Here is a 22,437-nt window from a genome sequence, read left to right as displayed (position 1 = left end):
GTCTTCGAGGTGAGCTGGTCCAAGTCTACCATTGTGCAGATGTGGAAACTTAGGCCCAGAGAGGGGAAGTAACTTGTCCAGGGTCACACAGCCAGTTAGCAACTGCTGGGGCTAGAACCCAGGGCTCTGTGACCACACGCTGCTCTTTCCCACTCTCCCACCTGGATCCCAGGTGCAACATGAAGAGTTAACTGGTGCATGTCTTACATGAAAAGCGGAACTCGGCACTTCTGTTGTAGAACGGGGAGGAAATGTAGGTTTGATGGCTGGGCCCACTAGGATCTCGCAGGCTGCTGGAGGGGCTGCCCCGCCCTGCCCACCCAACCGCAGTAAGATGTGAGGAGCCTCCATCCACGAGGGAGGTGAGAATCCTGTCAATCCTCCCACAGCTTTCAGCTCAACGTGCGCTTTCCACACAGACACCCCTCCTTCCATCAGGCAGGCTGAGAAAGGGGCAGGCAGAGGGGGGCTCGAGGCGGAGGGGAGGGGGCGGGCCTGCACCGCTCTCTTCGGCTGCCATAAATGGTAACGAATCAAGCACCTTGTGCACTCAGCTCTTCTGACTGCATCCACGTTCCTTCCCCCGGCCCCCCTGAGGGTCCCCAGGCCTCAGGGCCCAGTCAGGACTCGTGTCCTAAATGACTCAGACGTCAAAGATCTCTTGCCCAGGGCCCAGGCTCATCGGCCTGACAAGCTGTCACTAGCTCCTGCCCACAGGCGGGGAGCACGGTTGGGCCTGGGAACACACATGACCGCCCCCAAAGAGAACCCTGGGGCCGCCGCTCCAGCACAGAAGGCTCGGGAAGGTTCCCCCAGCAGCCGCCCTTTCCTTAGAGGCCCCTGCAAAGGGGCATTGGGGTCTGTGGGCCAGGCCACATTCACCTGTTCTCCAAACCTGCCACCTGCAGTCTCTACCGTCCACTGGCTGCCATGGACTGTGCCAGGGAGCAAGTCCTTGCCCATCACACTCTGCTCCAAGCCCTACGCATTAGCCTCTTCTCCGTCTTCCACACCACCTTCTTTTTTTTTTTGCAGTATACGAGCCTCTCACTGCTGTGGCCTCTCCCGTTGCGGAGCACAGGCTCCGGACACGCAGGCTCAGCGGCCATGGCTCACGGGCCCAGCCGCTCCGCGGCATGTGGGATCTTCCCGGACCGGGGCACGAACCCGCGTCCCCTGCATCAGCAGGCGGACTCTCAACCACTGCGCCACCAGGGAAGCCCCATACCACCTTCTTTCTCCTGCCCCCTCGTCCTCCATGCTCCCCCCGCCCCCTCTCATCCAGAACCTTCTCGTGACTGTCCTCCTGCCCTGCCTTCTCCCCAGCAGTACACCTCCCATCCTCCGGGTCCTGGAGCCCTGTCCTTTCTGGCCCTCATCTACTCCCTGAGACCTGCTTTCTCCGTCAAGCTGCTGTGCTCAGAAGACAGACGGCAGAGGCTGGACACGGACACGCTGACACCACCCGCCAGGGTCAGGAGAGCACCCAGCTCCGTCCCCAGACACGGCAGGCACTCAACGCAGGGTCCCCTCCCCCATGAGGGGTGCCCGCAGGCAGGCACCCTGTGGAGGACCTCCTCCTCCTCCATGCTCCCCTCCTTCCCAGGGTCCTGCTCCAGGTTTGCACCCTGCTGGCTCGGGCCCCCCTTATCACGTGCCTCCCCCCCCTCCAGGCCAGCCTGAGGGTTAGCGAACCAGGGCCCATCACTGAGGACACATTTTGGGGAATCCAGGGACTCAGCATCGAGGAAGGTCAGGACAACCCAGGGCAGGGCTAAAGGAACAGCACGGCCCGGCAGGCACACCCCAGAGCATCGGCTGGCCGGGCCTCTGCCCGGTGGTGGTCACCGGGGAGGGGTGTGGAAAGGGGCTGACTGGCTAGGATCCAGGAGTGTGCTTTGCTGGGAGATGCCCCGAAGAGTGGCCTGCCTCTGGGGAACCCAGAACACCTACCCCTGAGCGACTCACACACACCTGGATGGCACAGCCAGGCGCTGGGCACACAGAGGAGCACCCAGGCTGCCCATCTCACCAGCAGAGGCAGTTGGCGTGGCCATGTGAACAGAACCAGGGCCGCTGGACGGGGCAGCAGCTGCTCCACCGCCCTGGGTCTCGCTTCCCCACCTGCTCCCGCCCTCTCTCTCCAGGAAGTGGGGCAGGTACATCTCAGGGGATGAGCAAATCCCAGCAGCAGCAGCATCTGGCATTGGGGGGCAAACACTTCATCCACCATTTTGCCCTCCCCTTCATTTGGTATCAGCACCCGTTTTTCTTGAGGATATTCTCCTCCTCCCCAATGCAGATGGCCCTGTCCCGCCAAGCAGGGTGCTCTGCTCACCCCTGCCCAAGGGCTGGGCTCGTGACTGGCCAGACTCCCTCCCAGATCTTGAGTCTCTTGGATCTCAAACAGTGAGATCCACGGGCCAAAGCGGCAGGAGCTGACGCATCCTGACCGGAGTCCACGGGGTCAAGCTCACCATCGTCCCGGTACGGGACCCCCAGAGCACCCTGGTCCCTGGCCCATGTGTGGCCTGCGGCTCAGCCTTCCCTCCTAGCCTGTGCGCTCACCTGGTATCTTTCATAGATACTGAAAGACCCACGGAGAGAAAAACAGGGGTGCGGGTACCCAGAGAAGGGAAAAGAAAGCTGGGCCAGCAAAAATAAGAGGCGTCTGCTCAAGTGATTTGCCCCCAGATGCCAACTGACACTGCTGGGAACTGCTCACAGACAGAGAGATAAACGGAGAGATACATTCTGTGCTTCTGAGTTAGCCCTGCCTGGTGTGTGGTGCTTGCAATCTGGGAGCCTCAGCTTGTACAGAATCCATCTAGAACGTGAGATGCTTAGATGAAGACACGAGCTTATACCCAAGGTCACACACACTTGGAGGGAATCTCTCTAAAATATACATGTTCATATATGTATAAATATATATGCACATACTTACTACAAATGTGTTTTGACTGCTTATATAGTCACATGGCATACACACACGTTTGTACATAAATACCGCATTAGGTTTGTATACACATGTGCACACATATATGCATACATAACTGTGTATGTGTGCGTATGGGGGGAAGCTCTGAGAACGTACAATTTGGGTACCTTGGGGAAGATGCAAGCGCAGAGCCAGCCCAGTGGAACACGAGGACATTTTAAAAACCCTCAGGGGAACCTCCCTGGCAGTCCGGTGTTTAAGACTCCACACTTCCACTGCCGGGGGCGTGGGTTCGATCCCTGCTCCGGGAACCGCATGCCATGCAGTGGGGCCATTGTAAAAACCCTCAGGAACTTGCCCCGCCCTCTGTGCTATCACAGCATCTTCACACAGAGACAGACACACACCGGCTGCCCCCTGCCCCCACCCCTTCTGCTTCTACTCTGGACCACAGGGTCCTGCGCTCTGAGACTTCTGAAAGGGCCTTCCCTGCCCGGGGGGAGGACAGCAGCTGGAGGGAGACACGCACACCCCTGCCTGACTCAAGCACGGGCCACGTGGAGCCCCTGGACAGGCACCAGGGACCGAGCGGTGTTTCGTTTTGGGGTTCCCTCAGCTCCTCTTCTCCCAGAGGAGACTCTAACCCTACTTTCCCTCTTTCACTGTTCCTTTCATAGCCGCCGCCCCGTCATCCCTCACACCAGAGCCACCCGTGGCAAAGGATGAAGGATCAAAAGTCTGCACTCAGCGGAAAACGCATAAGACCCTCACGGAGAACATTAGAGGCCTAATACGTGGAGTAAACCACGTCCGTGAACAGAAATGCACGTTGAGAATACAATTTATATTCATGAATGCAAACACAAAGATGGCGATTCTCCCCAAGTTGATCAAGAGATTCAATGAAAGGACAATGAAAATACCACCAGGGCTGGGGGGTGGGGTTGATGGATTGATTTTTGGTGAAACTAGACAAACTGATTCCAAAACTTACACAAAAGAACAAAGGGCCGAGAACAGCCCAAGCATTCTTGAAAAGCATGAGATGAACGGACTTGCCCTACCACTTATGGAGACTTGTTATAAAGTGGCTGTAATTCAGACACTGTAGCACAGGGAAAGGTGCAAGGTACCCACCGGTGGGGGAGAAGGGGCCTGGCCAGCTGGGGGCGCTCAAACAGCTGATGTTACAAGGGGAGAGAGGAGTCGGAGCCCTGCTCACATCGCACGCAGATATACATTCCAGAGCGACGAAGCGCTTAAATATGAAAAGTAAAGCCTTCAGAAATAAATACAGGGACTCGTCTTTGATCATGCATTCATTCATTCACACCCTCATGAATATGAGCGTCTATTATGTTGTGACAAAAGCACTGTCCTATTACCAGGGACATAAAGATGTCCCTGAGATGTTATGTCAAATAATACATAAAAAGTACCATCTCACAAAGAAAAGAGACTGATAAGTTTGACTACATTAATTTAAAGAATTTGTTTATCAAAAGACCTCTGAAGAAAGTGAAAAGACAAGCTACAAACTGGAAGCTGTCAAGTGTGTTTGTGGTACACTTGGACAATGGATGAGTATCCAGAACAGAGATAAAACTCCTAAAGATTAGGAAGAAAAAGCAAACAACTCTACAGGAAAATGGACGAAAACATCAAGCGGCATTCACAGAAGAGAAAAGAATGGCTGGTAAACCTATGAAAAGGGGTTGACTAATAATCAGAGAAATGCAAATTTAAAACATAACACAGCATTTTACACCCACCGTATTGGAGAATGCCCCAAGCTTTCCATTTTCAATTGCCATTGCACTGGGGGAAATGTCAACTGATGTTTCCAGTTTGGAAAATAATCTGTCATTCTCCAATAAAGTGGAAATGCAAGTATTCTAAAACTCATCAATGCCAATCCTTGCTGTTTCCTAAAGCAGCTCTCCACGTGTGGTCCACGGACTGGCTCAACGCTGAGGAACTTTATAGCAATTTGACATGGCCAGAACATTCAAGTGCATGATCAACAAGCTCGGGGATGCAGTGGGGTCACCTCTGGCTGGAGCTGGGTACCGGTCACGCACAGCAGAGCCCTGTCCAAAGACTGAAAGGAAGGAGCTGCTCCTCCAGAGACACGTTCAGAAGCGAGGCCCTAGAGACGCTCTGGCATATGTGCACCAGGAGGCTTATTCAAGAACGTCTCCAGAAGCATGTTTGCAAAGAAGGAAATAACCCAAATGTCATCACCAGAAGAATACACTGCTGCACACACACATAACGGAATCCCATGGAGCAGCAAAAATAAACGTACTATCATCACACATATCAACACGGATGAATCAATAAACGGAACGCTGAATTCCAAAACTTCAGAATGCTTCCAACTACCAAAAGCTTAAAAACAAGCCAAGCCAAACGATGTGGTGTTTAAGGATGCACCGTAAAGAAATACACTGAACACAAAACGTAAGGAGAATGGTTCTCTCTAGGCAGGATGCTGGGGCGGGACCAGGGAGGGCCACACAGAGGCTTCGCAGGTGCAGATGACGTTTCACTCCTTAAACCACATGGTGGGCACATGTTCGTTATATACATCTTTATATGAATTTAAATATGATATATTCTGCTATTTGAAAAAAGTTTTAAGCGACCATTTTTCTGGTTAGTAAAGTGACCTGGAGGCCCTAGTTGCCTGTCTTTTGTCAGCTCAGGTCACAGCCAAGCTGCCCAGCAGAGCCCAACCTGGAGTGTGCGCCGTGACCTGCTCTTGGAGCGCCCAGGGCAGAGGACCATGGGACTCTGCCATGTGACCACAGGCCCAGCCGGCCCGATTCATGGCACCAGGAACAAAGGGAGGCAGGGGAGGGCGTGGCCCAACTGAGAAGAGTGCAGTGTGGCAGGGCAGCTGCAGGCCCCAGCGTCCGAGACCCCGGCCCTCCCTCACTGCCTTCCACCCCATCTTCCGTTCCCACAGAGCCGCCTCCCCATTTCTACCACGTATCCCTGAGACCAGAGGACATGGTACTCACCCCAGCCTAACAAGACATCTGGAGCTCCGTCCAGGCTCCAAAGCCCCGCCCAGCACTGTCACGCCAGCCCTGGGCACCTGACTCACTGTGGGGGGCTCCCTGGGGGTCCATGCTGTCACTGCAACCACTGGCCACTGAGTCCGGCGTTCCAGCATCCTGCTAAGAAGTGGACCTGTGTCATGCACACACCGCCTCACCTGGGCCCCTGGCAACAGCCCTGCAGGGCAGGGGATACTGTCACACGTGAGGAAGCCCAGGCACCGGGAGGGGTAGGAATGCTTCACAACGCAGGCCTCATTCCTGCGCGCTCCGAGTCAGTAGGTCGTAGGTCAAGGGGCACGGTGGCCTCTGCCCGTGTACACAGCTGCCTGGGTGATTCGAACCTACACCCTAGGGAAGAGCCCCGGAACGGATGGGAAGCTCCCTGAAGGCAGTCACCCCCGCACCAGCCACCTAACCCGGCCTCCTGCGTGGTAGTGAGCTGCCCACACTCGGAAGAGGATTTGAAACCCTGTGGCCTTCCCTTCCAGGGCCTTCCTGCAGCCTCTCAGGAGGCCTGCCAGGGCCCGAGGGAGGAGACGGCAGAACCCATCCAAATGGAAGCACAGACCAACCACGTTAAAAGAGAGTTCAGGCCCCCTGAGGTCCTGGGGCTGGGGGAGGAAGAGCTCCACCTTGAGCTGCTCACCCCTCCACGCGCCACTTGTAATGTCCCTGCCCCAATGCCCCCCTCCCCCCCCGCCCCGACTCCTGCTGGCAAATTAGCTTTCAAACGTGAGCAGCGACAAAGCTGGCTCAGAAGACTTAACTCTGCCCGGTGGGTTTGCCTCCGCCTCAGAGCTTGCTAATTGCAACTACGGAAGCAGGTACATGGCAGCCGAAGGGGAGCGGCCGGGCGTCTCCGTAAGCTGCATCAGCGACAGCGACAGCTTGCAGCCCGAGCGGCACCGCAAGACCTGTCTCAGGGGTCACCGCCCGAAAAGCAAAGCATCCCGTTCTGCAGAGCCCCGGTGACAAACCTAACGGCATCCCCAGCACCTTGTCCTCGGAACACAGGCCGAACTCACCAGGAAGCCGCCCTCGGCTGGCACCACCAGGCTGATACCGCCCTTTGTTTCCCTATGTTCGGCTCATTGCACACATGCAGGAGGCTCAGTCTGGATCACCCTTCTCCCCGGCCCGGAAGCCCATCCTCATCTATCCAGCAAACTCCTATCCATCCTTCCAAGTCCAGCTGTCACTGTCATCTCTGTTAAGCAGTATTAATTACTCTACTTAGAAGCTCGACTGAGCACTTACTGCCCGAAGTGTCACTACCTGTTTATGCACCTGACTGCTCCCAGGGACCTGGCTAACAGCAGGTGCTCGATAAACGCACCTAGCGCACACTAGCCACAGAGCACCCACTCAGCCCTTTCCGTAAGAAGAAACAGAAAAGACACAACTCACGAATTCTTTTTTCCAAACTCAGATGCTCCTAAAAGAAACAGGCTGTTTTTCCTCCCCTTTATTTCTGATGGACGCAAACATTTTAGAGGGAGCGAGACAGCCATCACACGGCGTGGGGGAAGGGAAGGACAGGTCAAGTCAGGCCCCCAGGACGGACGCTGAGTCCAGGCCTGCCGCCGCCCCGGCCCAGGGTGCTGCGGAGGGGGAGGGGGAGGGGCGCTCCGTGTTCTGGTGCCTGGGGGAGGACGGGCCAGGTGACCTCTCCATCCACGACTTCCTGGCCCGGGAAAGCTGATCTGCCCCGTGCGAGCCCAGTCAGCCGGTCCTCAGCGCTGCAGGCTCCTGCGCACGCAGCGGGCATTCAGGAAATACTTGTGGCATGAGTGAAGCGGCTCGATTGGGACCCTACGGCCCAGTGAGGCCCACAGCCCGCCGCCAAGTTCAGCCAAGGGCAGCCAGGCACACGGAGGCAGGGGAGGGGGAGGCCCCATCCTCCGCGGAGGCCGGGGGAGGAGGCCCGTGGCTTTTTCTGTGCTCCTCAGGACAGCGGGAGGGGGGGCAGGCCTGCGGCCCCTTCCCCACAGGGGTGACAGCACTCCCCTCGTTTCAGCGGAACTCTCTCTTCCCTGCCCTCCTCCTCCCCACCCCCTCTTGACTGACACCAATGCTGGCTCTGACATGATTTAAAAATAGATATCAAGACAAGGAAGTTTAATTTTTAATGCTTTGGAAAGGAAGCGAACACAGAGCCGGCATTCCCTCACGGCCACATTCCCGGGTCTCGGGGCATCAGCCCCCCTCCCCGAGCAGAGCCAGGCCTGACCCACCCCAAGGATCAGGCCCCACGTGTAGCCGCCCTCTGGGAGACGGCCGGAGCCTTTGGGAAGCCTCTACATACGCGGCTCTTGCTGCCCAGCTTGGCCTGTATCTCCTGTTGGGACTCTGTTCTGACCCCTCAGCCCACTCACGACTTCCGTTCCCAGACAGAAGGCAGCCCACAGACTCAGGACACCCCAGGCCGCCCAGCCCGGATTGTACCAGACCCTATCCTGGGCTTCACGGACACAGGGCAGCTACAGCATCCACTGGCGGCCAAGCCAGTACCAAACGCGTGCCTCCAAGGTGGCTGGAGAGCCGTGACCAAGCTGCCCGCACCCAGAGGCAGAGTGAGTGGCCCGAGAGGGGCCAGGCCGCGAATGCCTGGCCCCACGTAGGGGAAGTTAATCAGGGTGCCCGCCTGACACCCGGTGCACGCAGCCCTGCGCCAGCCCTTCTCCTGCCCCAGCAGGCACCCTGAACGCTGCCTCCTTGGCTAATTGGCCTTTCTTAAGAGACCGATCCACAAGGAATAGACTTCCAGGTGAGGCCAGAATGTCACTGCTCTGCCAGCCATGATTTAAAGTGATGGGACAGCTCTCCTGGTGAACATGCAGAGTGACCGTTATTCTGAGTGGTAATTACACTAGCCACGCCAGCCCTGCTCCCAACCACTGCCCCCATCAGATAGGAGCCCAACTTGGGTTGGGAGGAGGTGGGATGGGATCACGATTTGCCGTCCCGAGATAGGGACAAAGGCCCCCAGCACTCAGAGCTTGCCCCGATACTCAGAGTTGAAAGCTCTGAGCCTTTTGTGCCCTCCTGGAGGGGCTTAGCTTCGCTTAATCTCTGCCTGGAGTATTCCACCAGATGGTCCCGGGAGGACTGAGAGATGGGGCTGAGACGAGGAGAGATAGCTGGGGCGGCTGGATTGTTGGTGGACAGGCCCCTCAGCATGGGGAAACTTCTGTGCCAGCTCATTTCGCACCCACCTGGAAAGCCAGCATTCTCTTTGAGGATCCGGGTGGGGCGTGCACGGGCACAGAGGAGGTGGGCCTCATTCAGACAGGCTGACCTCTACCCCACCGTCTATGTCAGGCCCTCAGAAATGCTGCCCTGGGCGCCAACCTGGCTAGTACCAGCTGGCTCTAGGCAGCAGTGCCAGGGGCAGACCTGGATGCCGTCCCCTCCCCCCCACAGGCGCCCAGCAGCCTGCAAGGCACCTGCCCTTTCCTTCCTCGGAAGGAGGAGGGGTGGGGGAGGCCAGCGCACAGCTCCGCCTCCATCCTGCCCCCGGTGATGTCACCCGGGCCCCCGCCAACACCAATACCCTAGAAGCTCCACCCAGTGGCAAGGAGCCAGGCCCGCTCAGGCCTGCGAGGGGCTGCAGTGTGAGACAGCTGCACCTCTCCTGGCAGCGGGACTCCTCCCAGCGGGCTCCCGGGAGGCAGGCGGTGTGGCCACAGCGGTGGGTTTGGAGAACGACCAGGTAGGCTTCAGGATCTATGGGGAGATCTCAATCTATTGATTACAGGCCTCAGGTTCAACTCTAATGCCTCAGAAAAGCCTCCTTTTGGGCTCTGAGCCATGACACTAGAAAGTCATGGCTACATAATTCCTAACAATTGCTCTGGGTCCCAGAGGGCTTGGCGCTGACCCTCCTCGCACCCACCCTCTCACTCACGTCTGTCCTTGCCTCCCTGGTGCCCTGGGAAGCAGCAGGGGTCTCCAGAGGTCCTGCCTCACCAACACCACCACCCGCCTTCGCTCCTTCTCTTCCGAGTTGGCTCTTCCCTCCACTGCTCCTTCTATTTCAGGCCCAAGCACCTCCCGCAGGAAGCCTTTGCTGGACTGGGGTACAGGGACGCGCAAGCCCAAGTCCTGGCTACACCTGCTCGTCTACCTGCCAAGAAACGCAGTGGCCAACACTCACACACACAAGCATCCGTTTCTCTTCTGCTGCATTTTCCATCTCTCCTAAGGTCTAGGCCTTATTTCATCATCCCATACGCTACAAGCATGAAAGAACTGGGTCTTTGAGACTCAAAATTTTTCCCAGCTCATAGCATGTTGTGGGAATTCTGAAAATATTACGTAGCCAGCAAAGTCAGAGGCTAGAAGAAATCGAGTCCTTGCCGGGTAAGAGAGAGGGGGGTAGGCACTTTCTTATTAGGAAGAGTAAGTTCTCTCACTATAACCAAAAAGGAAGGCCATTCCACTGACCGGTTCATTATCCACCGGAAGAGAGAAAGTCGCTCGTCACCCCACAGCTAAGGCGCCAGGACAGCCTTCATCACTGGCAAGTTTGAGAACTAACTTCTCTTTCCTGTCAGGTGGGATTGGGAATCCCTACCACATGTGTGGGTTTACTGCGCTGACCCTCCCTTCATTCACTCACAAACACACAACCAGTGCCTTCCATGTGCAGGGCGCAGACCACAGCACTAGCTAGCGCGTGGGGAGGTCCCCAAACGCCCGGAGAAAAAAAAAGGCGGCACACGCAGTTATACCTACTCTGGCCAGCAGGGGGCGGGGTGGGGGCGGGGAGGAGCGCGTCTGAGTGGGAGGTACTGGCCAGGGCACCGAGCATCCCAGGAGGGTCTTTCTAGTAAGAGTGGGGCGAGGCAGAAAGGCAGAAAGGTAGGCGGAGACTGTGAACAAGGACAGAGGGGGAAGCCGTGCACAATGAATGGGCAGCATTCATGGAAATCCGCAGGCCCCAGACAAACACACACCAGTGCTTGGCTGACACGGACGCTGGCAAACGAGCCAGAGGGCCAGGAGGACTTGTCCAGAGGCAGCCACAAGATCATTCTTGACATTCCAGTGGATCTGCCCCAATTTCCACAAAACCCTCACCACAGGACAGGTAACATCTTACCAGCAGTGGCCCAGACCCAGACCTGGGGAAATCCTACTCAAAAGATCTCAGACCAGGCTCCTCGGAAGAAAAGGGAAGGGGGCTCCCTCCCCAGAGAGAAGGTAAGGAGGCAGGACGTCCCATAACTAAGGAGGCGAGGCTGTGAGGGGGACCATCATGACCACCCCCCACATTGGACTGGAAAGGAAACCCAGTCCTTAGGGATAAAGTGATTTGCCCAAGGTCACACAAAGAGCTAATGCGGAGCCAAGGCCAGAGCCCCGTCTTCCTCCAGCCCAGACCTGAGCTCTCCCCTTCCCAGGGAAAAGTCACCCACCCATACACACCCATGAACGTTTTTCAGTTAAAGTGGGTCAGTTCACACAAGCACTGAACGCCCAAGCACGCCGCACGCAGCCCCCCCGCACTGGGTGACTCTCCTGCCCCCATGCTCCTCCTGGACCATGGGCAGTGGACAGCCTCCACAGGGGAGGAGGACAGCCCTAGGGCAGGGCCAAACATCTGTGCTGACTGCGTCTGGGCTCCAGAGAAGAAAGGCAGAGGCAGAAGTTGGGATGACGGAAGAGTTAGATACGCATTTAAGAAGTTTTCCAATTCGCCTAGTATTTCTCGTGCACAGGGGCACACAGGGGCAGAATAACAGGGGACTGAGCACAGTTCCGAGCTGCCCCACCCACCGGCACCTTCTCTGGAACCTCCTCTCTCACCAGGGATGGGGCACTCCCTTTGTCCCATGGCGGGAGCACATGGCCAGCCCGCTCCCTGCCCAGAGTCCACTGCAATCCCTCAAGAGCAGCTGCCGCCACCCGACGGCAGCATCCCTCCCACACCCTCCCTCTCCACACAAGCCCTACCTCGGGGGCAGAGCTGCAGGCCAGCGAGCGGGGCCCCTCGGCCTGGGATAGGGGCTCCTTCTCCTTTTCCTGGGATTCACTGAAAGGATCAGGAGGGCGTGACCTCTGCCACTCCCCCCATCTCACGCCCATAAAGTGCCGCAGGCTGTGTTCGTGCATGTTCAGGAGGAATACAAGAAGAAACTCGGAAAACCGTCCGCACTTCTGCTTGAATTCAACTCAAGGTCACAGCTGCTAAAAATTCCGACACCACACCTATTTCTACACATTACCCAGTTGGGGGCACGGGTTTCTTACAGGGGGAGAAGGTGGCGGCAAACTTCAGCAGCCTCCCAGGAGTAGAACAAGTCTCTCCTGGAAGACAGGCAAGTTGCAGCCTCCATTCAGCCACCAAGGAGAGAGAAGGGAAGAGAAAGATGAATGAAAGTGGGGGCGGGGGGGGCGGGGGCCGGGGGAACGGTTTTTTAAAACCCACTTACCGCTGTGCAGAGAGCAGAGCAATGCAGCTCTGAAGGGGAAGAGGGTATCGTGCTTAAGCAAAGAAGAGAGGAGACCAAGGAGAGATACTGGGAAGGACTTACCCAGAATATCAGATTGAAGAGGAACATCGTGTACTTCAAGCAGCAGAGGCAGCCTCTGGCCATGTTGCACTTCTTAAATTCTAGGAGGAGAACAAAGGACAGGTCCAGGTAAAACACCACGTACTTGCTGCCTTTGGGCGCATTGTACTTGTCGGTCTTCACGCCAGCCTCGGCGCGGCTCTGGCCGCGGGAGCCCGCGGTGCCGTAGAAGGCGCCGGCCGTGAAGCCGCGGCCGAACGGGCGGCCCGAGGTGGACGGCTTGGCAAAGTCCGAGTCCTTGCTGTCCAAAGATGGACTCCGGTGGATCGAAGAATCCTCGCTACTCGACTTCTCCATGCTCGCGTCGCTCCCGGGGGGCGCGGGGGGCGGGGGGCATCGCTCCCGAAGTGGCACGGAGGGGGCGCCCGAGTCGGGCGCGGGCTGCGGGCGGGTCGGAGGAGCCTCGCACGCCGTCGCTCAGTCCCGGGGCGCACTGCCGGCCGGACCCCGCGCTGGGGGTGCCGGCGCCCCGCTTCTCGCCGGCCGGCCCGGGAGGGCTCTGCGGCGCGGCGCGGCGCGGCTCCACGCGCGCTCCCCGGGTACCGGCTGGCCTGCGTAACTTAGAGTCTTTGGGGAGGCAGCGATTTGCTTGCTCGTTCCCGAGCGTCGGCTCGCCTCCCGGGCGCACCGCAGCTCCACGCGAGGCACCCGGGCGCCCGGCTCCGGGCTCCCCGGCACCCCTCTCCCCGTCCCAGCCAGGCCCGGCCCGGTCACTTTGCGGGCGCCCGCCTCCTCTCGCCCCGCGACTTCGCGGAGCTGCCCCCGGCCTTGGGCTGCCCGACCGCGCGGCGGGCAGTGCCGAGGGATCCGCCGCAGCTTCAACCGCTGGGCTACCCCTGCGAAATCCCGGCCCGACTCCCGACTCCGAAATCTCCGGAGCCCCCTCCCCGGCCCTCGGCCCCGCCCCCTGGTTTGCATTCGGCCAATGAACGCGAGGACTGCGGGGGGCAGCCTCCCTCCCGGATGACACCACAGCTTTAATGGGATTAGCGTTCTGCCTGGTGCCTACACCAGTGCGCCGCGAGCCTCGCTAAATGTCAAGGGCTCCGGAGCCCGGGTGAACCAGAACCTTCATCGCAAGGTGCTGCCTCTTTCCGGGGAGAGAAGGGGGCGGGAGGGGAGGGGAATGTCTGGGGGTACCACGACCCAAGGAAACCTCCCCAGAGGAAAGTGCTGGGGAAGACTGGAGGGGAAAGAAGCGCGGCCGCTGTCCAGCTGGCCGCCGCCCCCTGTGCCCACGGGGCCTGTCCGACCCGGGCACAAGGTCTGCCGGCTACACACACACAGGCGCGCGTGTCTGCACACGTGGGTCAGGCTAGGGCGCACGGGGAGCTGAGACCGCAGGGGAGGCGCGAGGTGTGGGAAAGGCCCTCGCGACCCGCGCCGCCCGCCCCGCCCCCTCCGCGCACGCGCGCACGCGGCTCCGGAGGCTCCTGCAGCTGCGCAAGCCCCCCCCAACTCCTGACCTGCGTTCCGGTGGGAACCCCCCACCCGGCTGAGAAGAGTAGGTGGCCCAGGTAAGGTCCTGCCTTGCCCCGCGAATCCTGCCTTGCCAAGGGTGGTGTCGGAGTGCGCTGGGATACCGGCGCTCCGGCAGGGCTGGTCAGGGCACAGCACCAAGAATGCTCTCGCTAGGAGCTTGGGGGCATCCAGAAGGAGCCCTTCATCCTACCATGAAACACCACCTGCGCAGAGGTCTGCGCTGCCCAGTTGGCAAATAAAGAAGACCAGAAGACAGGTGGGGGGCGGCACCTCTGCCACCAGCAAGAGGGTGCTGAGAGCCCCAGAGCAGGGCCACGTCTCCCCTGGCCCTGCATCCCACACCTAACAGCGCGCTCGGCCGCCGGGAGGCGCTGGGCAGAGCGGCTGGATGGTGTGAGTGTGAAAATGTCCTCCCGGGATCCCATCAGACGTTTACTCCACACCTGCTCTGTGCTGAGCGCACCAGGCCCTGGGGAAACAGGTATGAGGTGTGCTGCTCCCTGGCCTTCAGATTCAGATACACAAGATCTAGCCAGGAAGACAGAAGGACATTAATCACCAAGGCCATGGGCAGGAACAGAGCTACCACATCCGCTCTGGCCGAGGGGGACACTCATTCCGACCAGACCCTTGTCACAGACCTTCTGCGGGGACCAGACCCTTGTCGCAGATCTTCTGCGGGGACCAGACCCTTGTCGCAGACCTTCTGCGGGGCCCTAAGCTGCTGAGCCTGCACCTCAGGGCCGGAGGCAGGCCTGCATGCCAGGGGTGCGGGCGCTCTTTCTGAGGGCAGCTCAGCTTCTTTAAAAGGACCAACAGCGGCGCTACTAGTCTGAGCCGCTTCCCCACTCAGATGGCAGCCCAGCAACGAAAGCCAGTGTGTGTCACAGACACGGCACCTTGCTGTCTCCTGGCTGGGCACAGCGGTCCCGTGGGTGCTGTGCACACGTGAGGGGCAGATGTCCGGCTGGCTCCTGGCAGACCCCATGGCCACCCGGCTGGAATGCCTCTTGTCCTCCTCGGCCTGGACCGGCTCCTGAGGGCTCGCGGCTGCCGCATCACCCCTCTGATGCGGGAGAGACCACACCAGCCGGACTGAGAGTCAGGGTACCTGTTCTTCACCCTGAGCTCGGTCTGAGGTCTGTGATCAGGGCTACGTGGTCCGCCTTTGTGAGGTGCTATCTCCTCCTCTTTAAAATGGGGTTCACAGAGCCCAGCCCCAGAGGAGTCGGCCTGTGTGAGAGCCGTCTGAGGCCCCTAAGAGCTGAGCCAGTACCAGGGGCTGTCACTACTAGTCTCCGACGTGGACTTGGAGTCAGCCCGCACCTCCCAGGCTGGCCCCCACTCCCCACCCCGCCCTCTCCTTTCTTTTCATCTCTCTCTTCTCGCCAGCTCACACCTTGTTCCGTGAGAACAGCCTCCCCACTGTCCTCGATCGTTCCACCCTCATTTCTGACTATACGTGGATTTGTGCCAATAGCTATTTCCTCAGCAGCTGAAGCCCTGGGGGGCCGGGGGTGCAGGACAACAGGCAGGTAGGAGAGGAAGAGGGGCCGCCCAGTGTAAGCGCTCTGCTCTGCTCCCTCCTGGCCACGCTCATCAAAAGGGCACTGAGGTCCCACTCCCATGAGGGCTCGCTCCCAGCTTAGTCAATGATCAGAAGCATAAGAGCAACTCCTATTTGCAAGTCCCCAGTGTATCCCAGGCACCAAGCATCACCCGCAGTAACTCACAGAATCCTCAGGGCAGCCCCACAAGATAGGTATGGTTATTATTCCCATTTTACAGATAAGGAAACTGTGATTTCAAAGCCCATGTTCTTTACTCTCTTGGGCTCTAAACCTAGTTCCTGCCCTTGGAAATCTGCCAGTCTAACAGACAGAATCTAAAAGCACAACAGGGAGCCTGATGAGGTCATTAGCAGAAGGAGCTGAGTAAGGGGCAAAGGGGAGAGGGGTGGTCAGGGCAGTGCCGCTGGACTGGTGGTCAGCAAAGGGGAGTCCCCCAGGAGATGGCCCTACATTATCGTATAGCGGGCTGGAAGAAGGAAGGGTGAGGGGAGAAGGTAGTTTGCAAGACAGGAACTGAATCCCCAATAGGAGGCAGCTCAGGCAAAGCCAGGAGACCAGCCACGGGCAAGCAGTTTCAGCCAGAACGTCGTCCTCCGCTGCCACCATGAAGAGACCACTCATGCGTCACAGACAGCTCATCGTGGCGGGACAATGAGCGGGGGCACCGGGAGAGACAGAGGTGAGTGAGACATGGCCGTGGCCCCAAGGGGCTCGAGATGCAGTGAACAGACCATCCCTGGAGAAGCCCACAGCAGAATGACAGAGCGCACACGTGCCACGACAGGACAGCACGGAGCTGGAGTTTGGCCTCCCCTTGGAGAAGGGCTGGCTGGAGCGGGCGTGGCAGGGACAGAGGAGGGGGGAGAGCACGGCTAGGGGAACTTCGGAGGCAGTGAGGAGACGGGGCCTGGGGGGCCACAGTGAGCTACCTGTGAGGCCTCGAGTGACACTAGGAGTCTGAGCTTCATCCCGGGGCTTCCCAAGCAGTGGGACACGTGACAGAATCAGGGCCCTAGGAAGCCAGGCCTGGCAGCAGGGTGGAGAGGCAAGGTCAGCTGCTGTGCTGCCTCAATTTCTTAGACTTTGGGCGCAGAAGGAACCATCAGAGAGAGAAGGTGATGTGAGACACCATCTCTCCCCCGTGATGGTCCTCATCTACTCGCCGGGCTCAGGGGAGCCGGAAGGTACAGACTGCCCTTGAGGATCTCAGAGCATGTGAACAAGGCAGAGCTGCCTTTTTCTTTCCTTTTTTTTCTTTAGACAACAAAAAAGTAAGCAGGTACAGAATTCCCAGAGGGGAGGAGGAGACACGAATATGTGAAATCAACATGCAGCATCTCTGCCTGGCAGCTGGGGAGATGCTGCATGTTGCAGCTTCAGAGTAATGCCAAGCTCTTGGCCTCTCCCTGCGTCTCTCAGGCCTTTGGGCTCTCGCTAACCTGCACACAGGTGACGGGCCACACAGATCCCCTTCCGGTCCCACACTGAGTATCTCTGTATCTGACAACATGTGTAGCTCGTGAGGCATCCTGGACCTCCGAGGCTCAGGCAGGGCGGGCCCACCAGAATTCAGGTGAGACAGAGGGGCACTCGCCATCCAGAGGGGCCACCATTGCAGAAGGAAGCCTTATTCACCTCAGCTTAATTCTTAAACTCCCAAATTGGGATCCTCTTCAGCAATATAGAAAATGCTTTGATTGCTAAGCAAACCATTTACCGATGGTGCCAAAAGGGAACAAGGATGGACGATGGACGAATATAGATAAAGAAGACGTGGTGTATATATGATGGAACACGACTCAGCCACGAAATAGACAAAACCCTGCCATTAGTGACAACATGGATGGACCTCACGGGTTAAGTGAAATAAGTCAGACAGAGAAAGACAAATACCGTATGATTTCACTCATATGTCAGATATTAAATACATAAACAAGCCAAACCAAACCAAACCAAATACGTGGATACAGAGAACAGAGCAGTGGTTATCAGAGGGGGAGGGAGGCAGCTGTAGGGTGATGGCTGGAAACCACACCCTTGGTGGTGAGCATGCTGTAGAGTATACAAAAGTCAAGATACGATGTTGTACACGTGAAACCTATATGATGTTATAGACCAATGTCACCTCAATAAATTTTAAAAAGAAAGAGGGCAGGGGGAGAAGGATGGAGCGGTGCCTAACGGGCCACACCCCAGGATGTTGGCATGAAGGTTCACTCTGCAGGGGGAGATAAGGAGGGTCTGGGGCAGGGGGCAGGGGTGGGCCTCCAATTTGCCCGTGGAAATTAAACAGCTCCAGGGCCACGAGTCACCAGACTTGGCCAGGATTCACGAAGAACGGTGATGATAGTAAAAGGGCTGGGGTAGAAAGGAACTAAAGGTCATTGGGTTTGTTATTTGTTTAGTTTCTGAGACCAGTAAGGAAAACAAACAAAGAACTGGGTTTGGCTGCAGTGGAAGGGGTGCCCTTAGAAGGAGGGATGTATTGCTCAGGACCTTCTACCAAGGGCGGCACCTCCTTCCCTGCGAAGAGGTTTGCCCCTCCTCCTTCAGGCCCCCAGATCTTCGTCCAGACATATTAGTTTGTCCACCTGCCCCTGCTCTAGTCACTGGGCTTCTCAAAGGAGGCAGGGGCTGTGTCTTAACCATTTCCTCAGCCCTGGTGCCTGCCCCTGTGACCACCTCAGTCAGGGCAGGTGGAGGGCCAGGAAGCCCACCAGGCCTAGGCCCTGAGTTCTCCCCACGGATCACCCGGGGGCCCAGGTTCACTAACCAGAGGGAGGGACCCAAACCAGAGGTGTATGGGGCCACTCCTGGGAAGCAGGCTATCGAGGGCATCGGGACCTGGTGTGAGGACCATGTGGTCAGCTGCCGCTCACAGCCACGTCCCCAGCATGTGGTCCAGCCTGAGACGGATGGACAAACGGACAGACAGGTAAACACACAAACTTACTGAGCAGAGAGGAAGAGTCGGAAAAGGTAGGAGGTGGGAAAAGGAGAGGACAGAACCCCTCCAGGCCCTCCCCGCCCTGGGCAGCCAACCTGGTGGAGTCACCCACGTCCAGCCCCGAGTCCCCGGTGGGCCCATGCAGACTCCCTCATTCCATCACATCTCCAGGCCCAAGAGGTGGTGGCCACTCCTGCCTCCGGAGGGAGCACGCCCGTGAAGAGACCTCAGCTTTGTGTCCACACCCCTGAGGGACGGGTGGGCACGCACGTCAGAGCACAAGCTGCTGATACTGCGGACGCTTAGCTGAGCTCCAAGGAATCGCAGTCACAGCTCCAGACCAGCCGTACCACTCCTGACCCGCTCTCAGGGAGGCTTCCGGATCGAGGAACCAGGTGAGGTGAGGAGGGTCCATCCCAAAGCCAACCCACTCGGCACACTCCGCCTGCCCCTAACTGTGGGCCAGAGGGGCCCAGGTCTGGGAGAAGGGACAGCATATGCTCAGACGCCTGCAGTGACTGCCGTCCGTACCCACGACCCGCCCCGACCACAGAGAACAATGTCCTGCAAACTCCGGGCTTTGGGACTGGACGGATCTGTGTCCAGATCCCACCTGCAGTGAGCTACCCACGTGCCGGGTGACCTGGAATGACCCCCTGCCTGCTCTGTATCCCAGTTTCCCCAACCGTGAGATGGAGATGATAATACACACCTCCCGAGCAGTGTGCAGAAAGACAGAGACTGGAGGTTAGGGATGTGATGCACAAAGTACAGTGTTGGACACAGAGTGTTCAGTGAATTGAGGCACGGTCATCACCACCAACAAGCGTTATTATAGTAAATACGGCCCCAGTGCCCATCTCATCTCAGGGTGATGGAACAGAGCAAGACACAAGACAACACGCAACTGATGCCAAGTGTCCTGTGGCTCAAATTCTGAGGGCAAGTGCTGGCAGGTCCTCCTTCGGGAGCCCTCCTCCCCTCTGCCAACACTCCTGCATTCGCCACCCCATCTGTTCCAGGGCCATCCACATGCTGACGACACCTAAAGGTTTACCTGCGCCTGACCTGTCTTCTGAGCCCCAAGCACGCACACCCAAACCCTGCTTGGCATCCCCACGCGGCTGTCTCGCAGCAGCTCCCGTTTCCCGTGCCCCAGAGGGACTGACCTTGCCCGTGCCCTGCTCCCCTGGCAGCAACCCCCTCCTCAATAAACGGCCTAAACACCCACCCCATTGCTCATGCCAGAGACCCAAGATTCATCCTGACTCCCCGTGGTCACGGGCCCCCACCTCCTCTCAAACACAAATCCCACCCAATGAGCTTCCTTCTCCTCACCGGCTCACGGCCACGGCCCTGGTCCAGCTCCTGCAGCATCTCGGCCAGGGCTCTCCTTCCCGCCCCCGCCTGAGGCCCATCTTCTCACTCACACTTCTCTCTTACCGCCCTCAGTGGCTTCCATTCTGCTGAGATTATGGTCATGTGTATGTGTGTGTCTGTGTGCGTGCGTGCGTGCATGCATGTGTGTGTGTGTGTGTGTGTGTGTGTGTGTGGTATTGGCTGTTCTACTTTTCTATTACAATCCAAATTCCTTAAGCCACCCTGGAGGTCTGGAAGGACTGGCCCCTGCCCACCTCTCCAGCCCACTGTGCTCCAACCAGTGAACCTGCGGAGCTTGCCCTCCTCGGAGCCTTTGCCCATGCTGTTCCCTCTGCCTGGAATGCTCTTCCTCGACCCACCACCTGACGTACTTCTTCTCACCCCTGAGTTCTTGTGAGTGCTTCACAACAGCCTCTTCTGGTTTTGTGGCTCCCCTCCCACCCCGTCTAAATTAAAGCCTAAATTCTCAGAGCTCCATTTCTCTTGCAGCACTTGTCCGTTTGGAAGCACATGCTTACTTGAATGACAGTTTGCTGTCTGGCTCTCCTACCGGACCATAAACCCCAGGGCAGCAGGGGCTGAACCCAGGACAATGTGTGACCAGCAGCGGGACCAGAGAATGCTGGGTGAACAAGAGAGGAGGAGCTCAAAGGAGGGGGAGCACGAGGGCTGGGATGGCAGCACCGCCAAAGAAGGGCTTCCTGGGTCGCCTGAGGGACAAAGCCTCAGGACGCCAATTACCTCCACCTCCTCGACTACAGAACAGGAAGTTTCTACTGGTTGCTTCTCTAAGGCCCCTTCCAGCCCTGAAATTCCCACCCAGTGAAATGGGACCTACCTTGTTTCTTGGGAGATGGGCAGGGCCGATCAGGGCAGCAGAAGGAAGAGCATCCTGATGGGAAAAGGCTGGGCGAAGCCAGAGGGAGACGAGTGCCCAGGACGTCTGGGGAGGACACGTCCACACACCCAGCTAAAGTGAGGTTTCGCGGCAAGTGGACCGGGAAGGGAGGCGGGGGTGAAGCACAAATGACCCTGGATGCCAGGTGCTCTCCCACCCCCGCCCTTACCTGGCTAACCTCCCACCAGAACAGACCTCCCACGTCCGCCTCGCCCCCAGCCGTGGCACTCGCTGCTTCCTCTGCCTGGACCTCCCTCCCCGCACCCTGACTGCCAGCGTCCACAGCCCGGCTCGGGCCTCTGCTTGGAGCACCAAGGCACCTGAGTCCGTCCCACCATGGAGCTACCTGCTCGCCAACATCCTGGCCCCAGACTGTGAGCCCCTTCAGGGCAAGGGCTGCGTCCATCATCTTTGTATCCCAGCCCTTGGCTCAGGGCCAGTGCCCAGCGCACAGGAGCTGTGAGATCACCACCGAACACACGCGTGCAGACAGCGGGCCTCGTGGGAGCCTCGAGCAAGGTGACAGCCACTCTTCAGGAGAATGGGCCTTGCCTTTGGGAGGGGAGTGAGGGCTGCCACGCCTCCTATTTGAGCAGGTTTACAGGATGCAGGGTGCAGGCTGGGGGCCCACCCAGGGAGCAGCACCCCCTGGGCTCACAGGCCCTTTTTTCCAGGGAAGACCCAAATGAGCCCCACCTTTCACCCCAAACCCAATCAGCCTCCCTGTCAGATGCCCCAGAAGGGCCTGCTGTGTGCGGTGGGCACACACCGCGCCATCCACGCCATCAGCTCCCGGATGCCCAGGAGCAATGAAGCACCATGATTAGCGCTTATCAAGGAGGGCAGGCAGCTTGCGGAGAATGAGATAAGGCCCGGCAGTGGGCCCAGGGAAGTGTAATGAAGCCCGAAGGTAACTGTCATGCACCAGTGGAATTTCCTGACCCAGCAAATCTAGTATTCCTCAGCCAGTCCATAGAGGGCACTGACCGCCGGCTGGGACAGCGCTCTCTGACACAGTGGCCAGCCTGTGCGAGCAGCCCATGCGGCTGGGGCCCTCCCACCGATTCAGGAGCTGCTGCCTCTTCCTGCCTCTTCACTGAGGCTGGAACCACTGCAGGGAGAACAGCAGGCACATAGCATTTGTAGATGCTCCAAAGAAGACGGACAAGAACAGTGGCCGGGACCCCGTCTGCTCTGAAGCCATGGGGGAGGGGAGGTTGCACACGGCCCCCCCGCCCCCCAGCAGAAGGGAACGAGAGGCGTGGGGATGAGTGGTGGGCGCATCTCTGTTGGGTAGAACTGGGCTGTCTGAGGACTCGGCGGTCTCAGTGCACGAAGCCTTGGGGTCTCGGAAGCACTGGCCACTCTGTAAAGTGAGGCTCCCTCCCCTGTGCCCACTCAGGCTGCCCCGCGTCCAGGAGGCTGCCATTCAGGCTGCCGCCTACTGAGGGGCCTCAGAGGAGCGTCTGGGCCACCCCAGACCTGAAGGTAGTCTGCTGTTGGTACCGAAACTCTTAGGAAAGTTCTTTCCACAGTGTCTCTCCGGTTGCTCTAGCAGAGGGTCGTTGCTGG

The 22,437-nt window shown here is 58.4% G+C and overlaps 1 protein-coding gene across 2 annotated transcripts in view; it reads right to left on the bottom strand.

Annotated features, from left to right (window-relative positions):
• TSPAN9 (tetraspanin 9) overlaps window positions 1-22,437 on the bottom strand; it is a 182,194-nt gene that overhangs the window by 64,493 nt on the left and 95,264 nt on the right. Inside the window, exon 3 of one of the 2 annotated variants that reach the window (XM_022577315.3) lies at window positions 12,549-12,628. In XM_022577315.3, coding sequence (XP_022433023.1) covers window positions 12,549-12,611 — 63 coding nt within the window. In that variant the 5' untranslated portion in view covers window positions 12,612-12,628. Of the gene's footprint in view, window positions 1-12,548; window positions 13,475-22,437 lie in introns of those variants that run through there. The other variant, XM_022577313.3, reaches the window with a different exon arrangement.

This window comes from Delphinapterus leucas, chromosome 11, assembly GCF_059928025.1.
Source record: "Delphinapterus leucas isolate spDelLeu-1000000601 "Yukka" chromosome 11, BTC_Dleu_Yukka2, whole genome shotgun sequence".
Classification (NCBI taxonomy): domain Eukaryota; kingdom Metazoa; phylum Chordata; class Mammalia; order Artiodactyla; family Monodontidae; genus Delphinapterus; species Delphinapterus leucas.
Note: the sequence above shows the minus strand (reverse complement) of the source record. Positions and strands in the feature narration are given on the sequence as shown.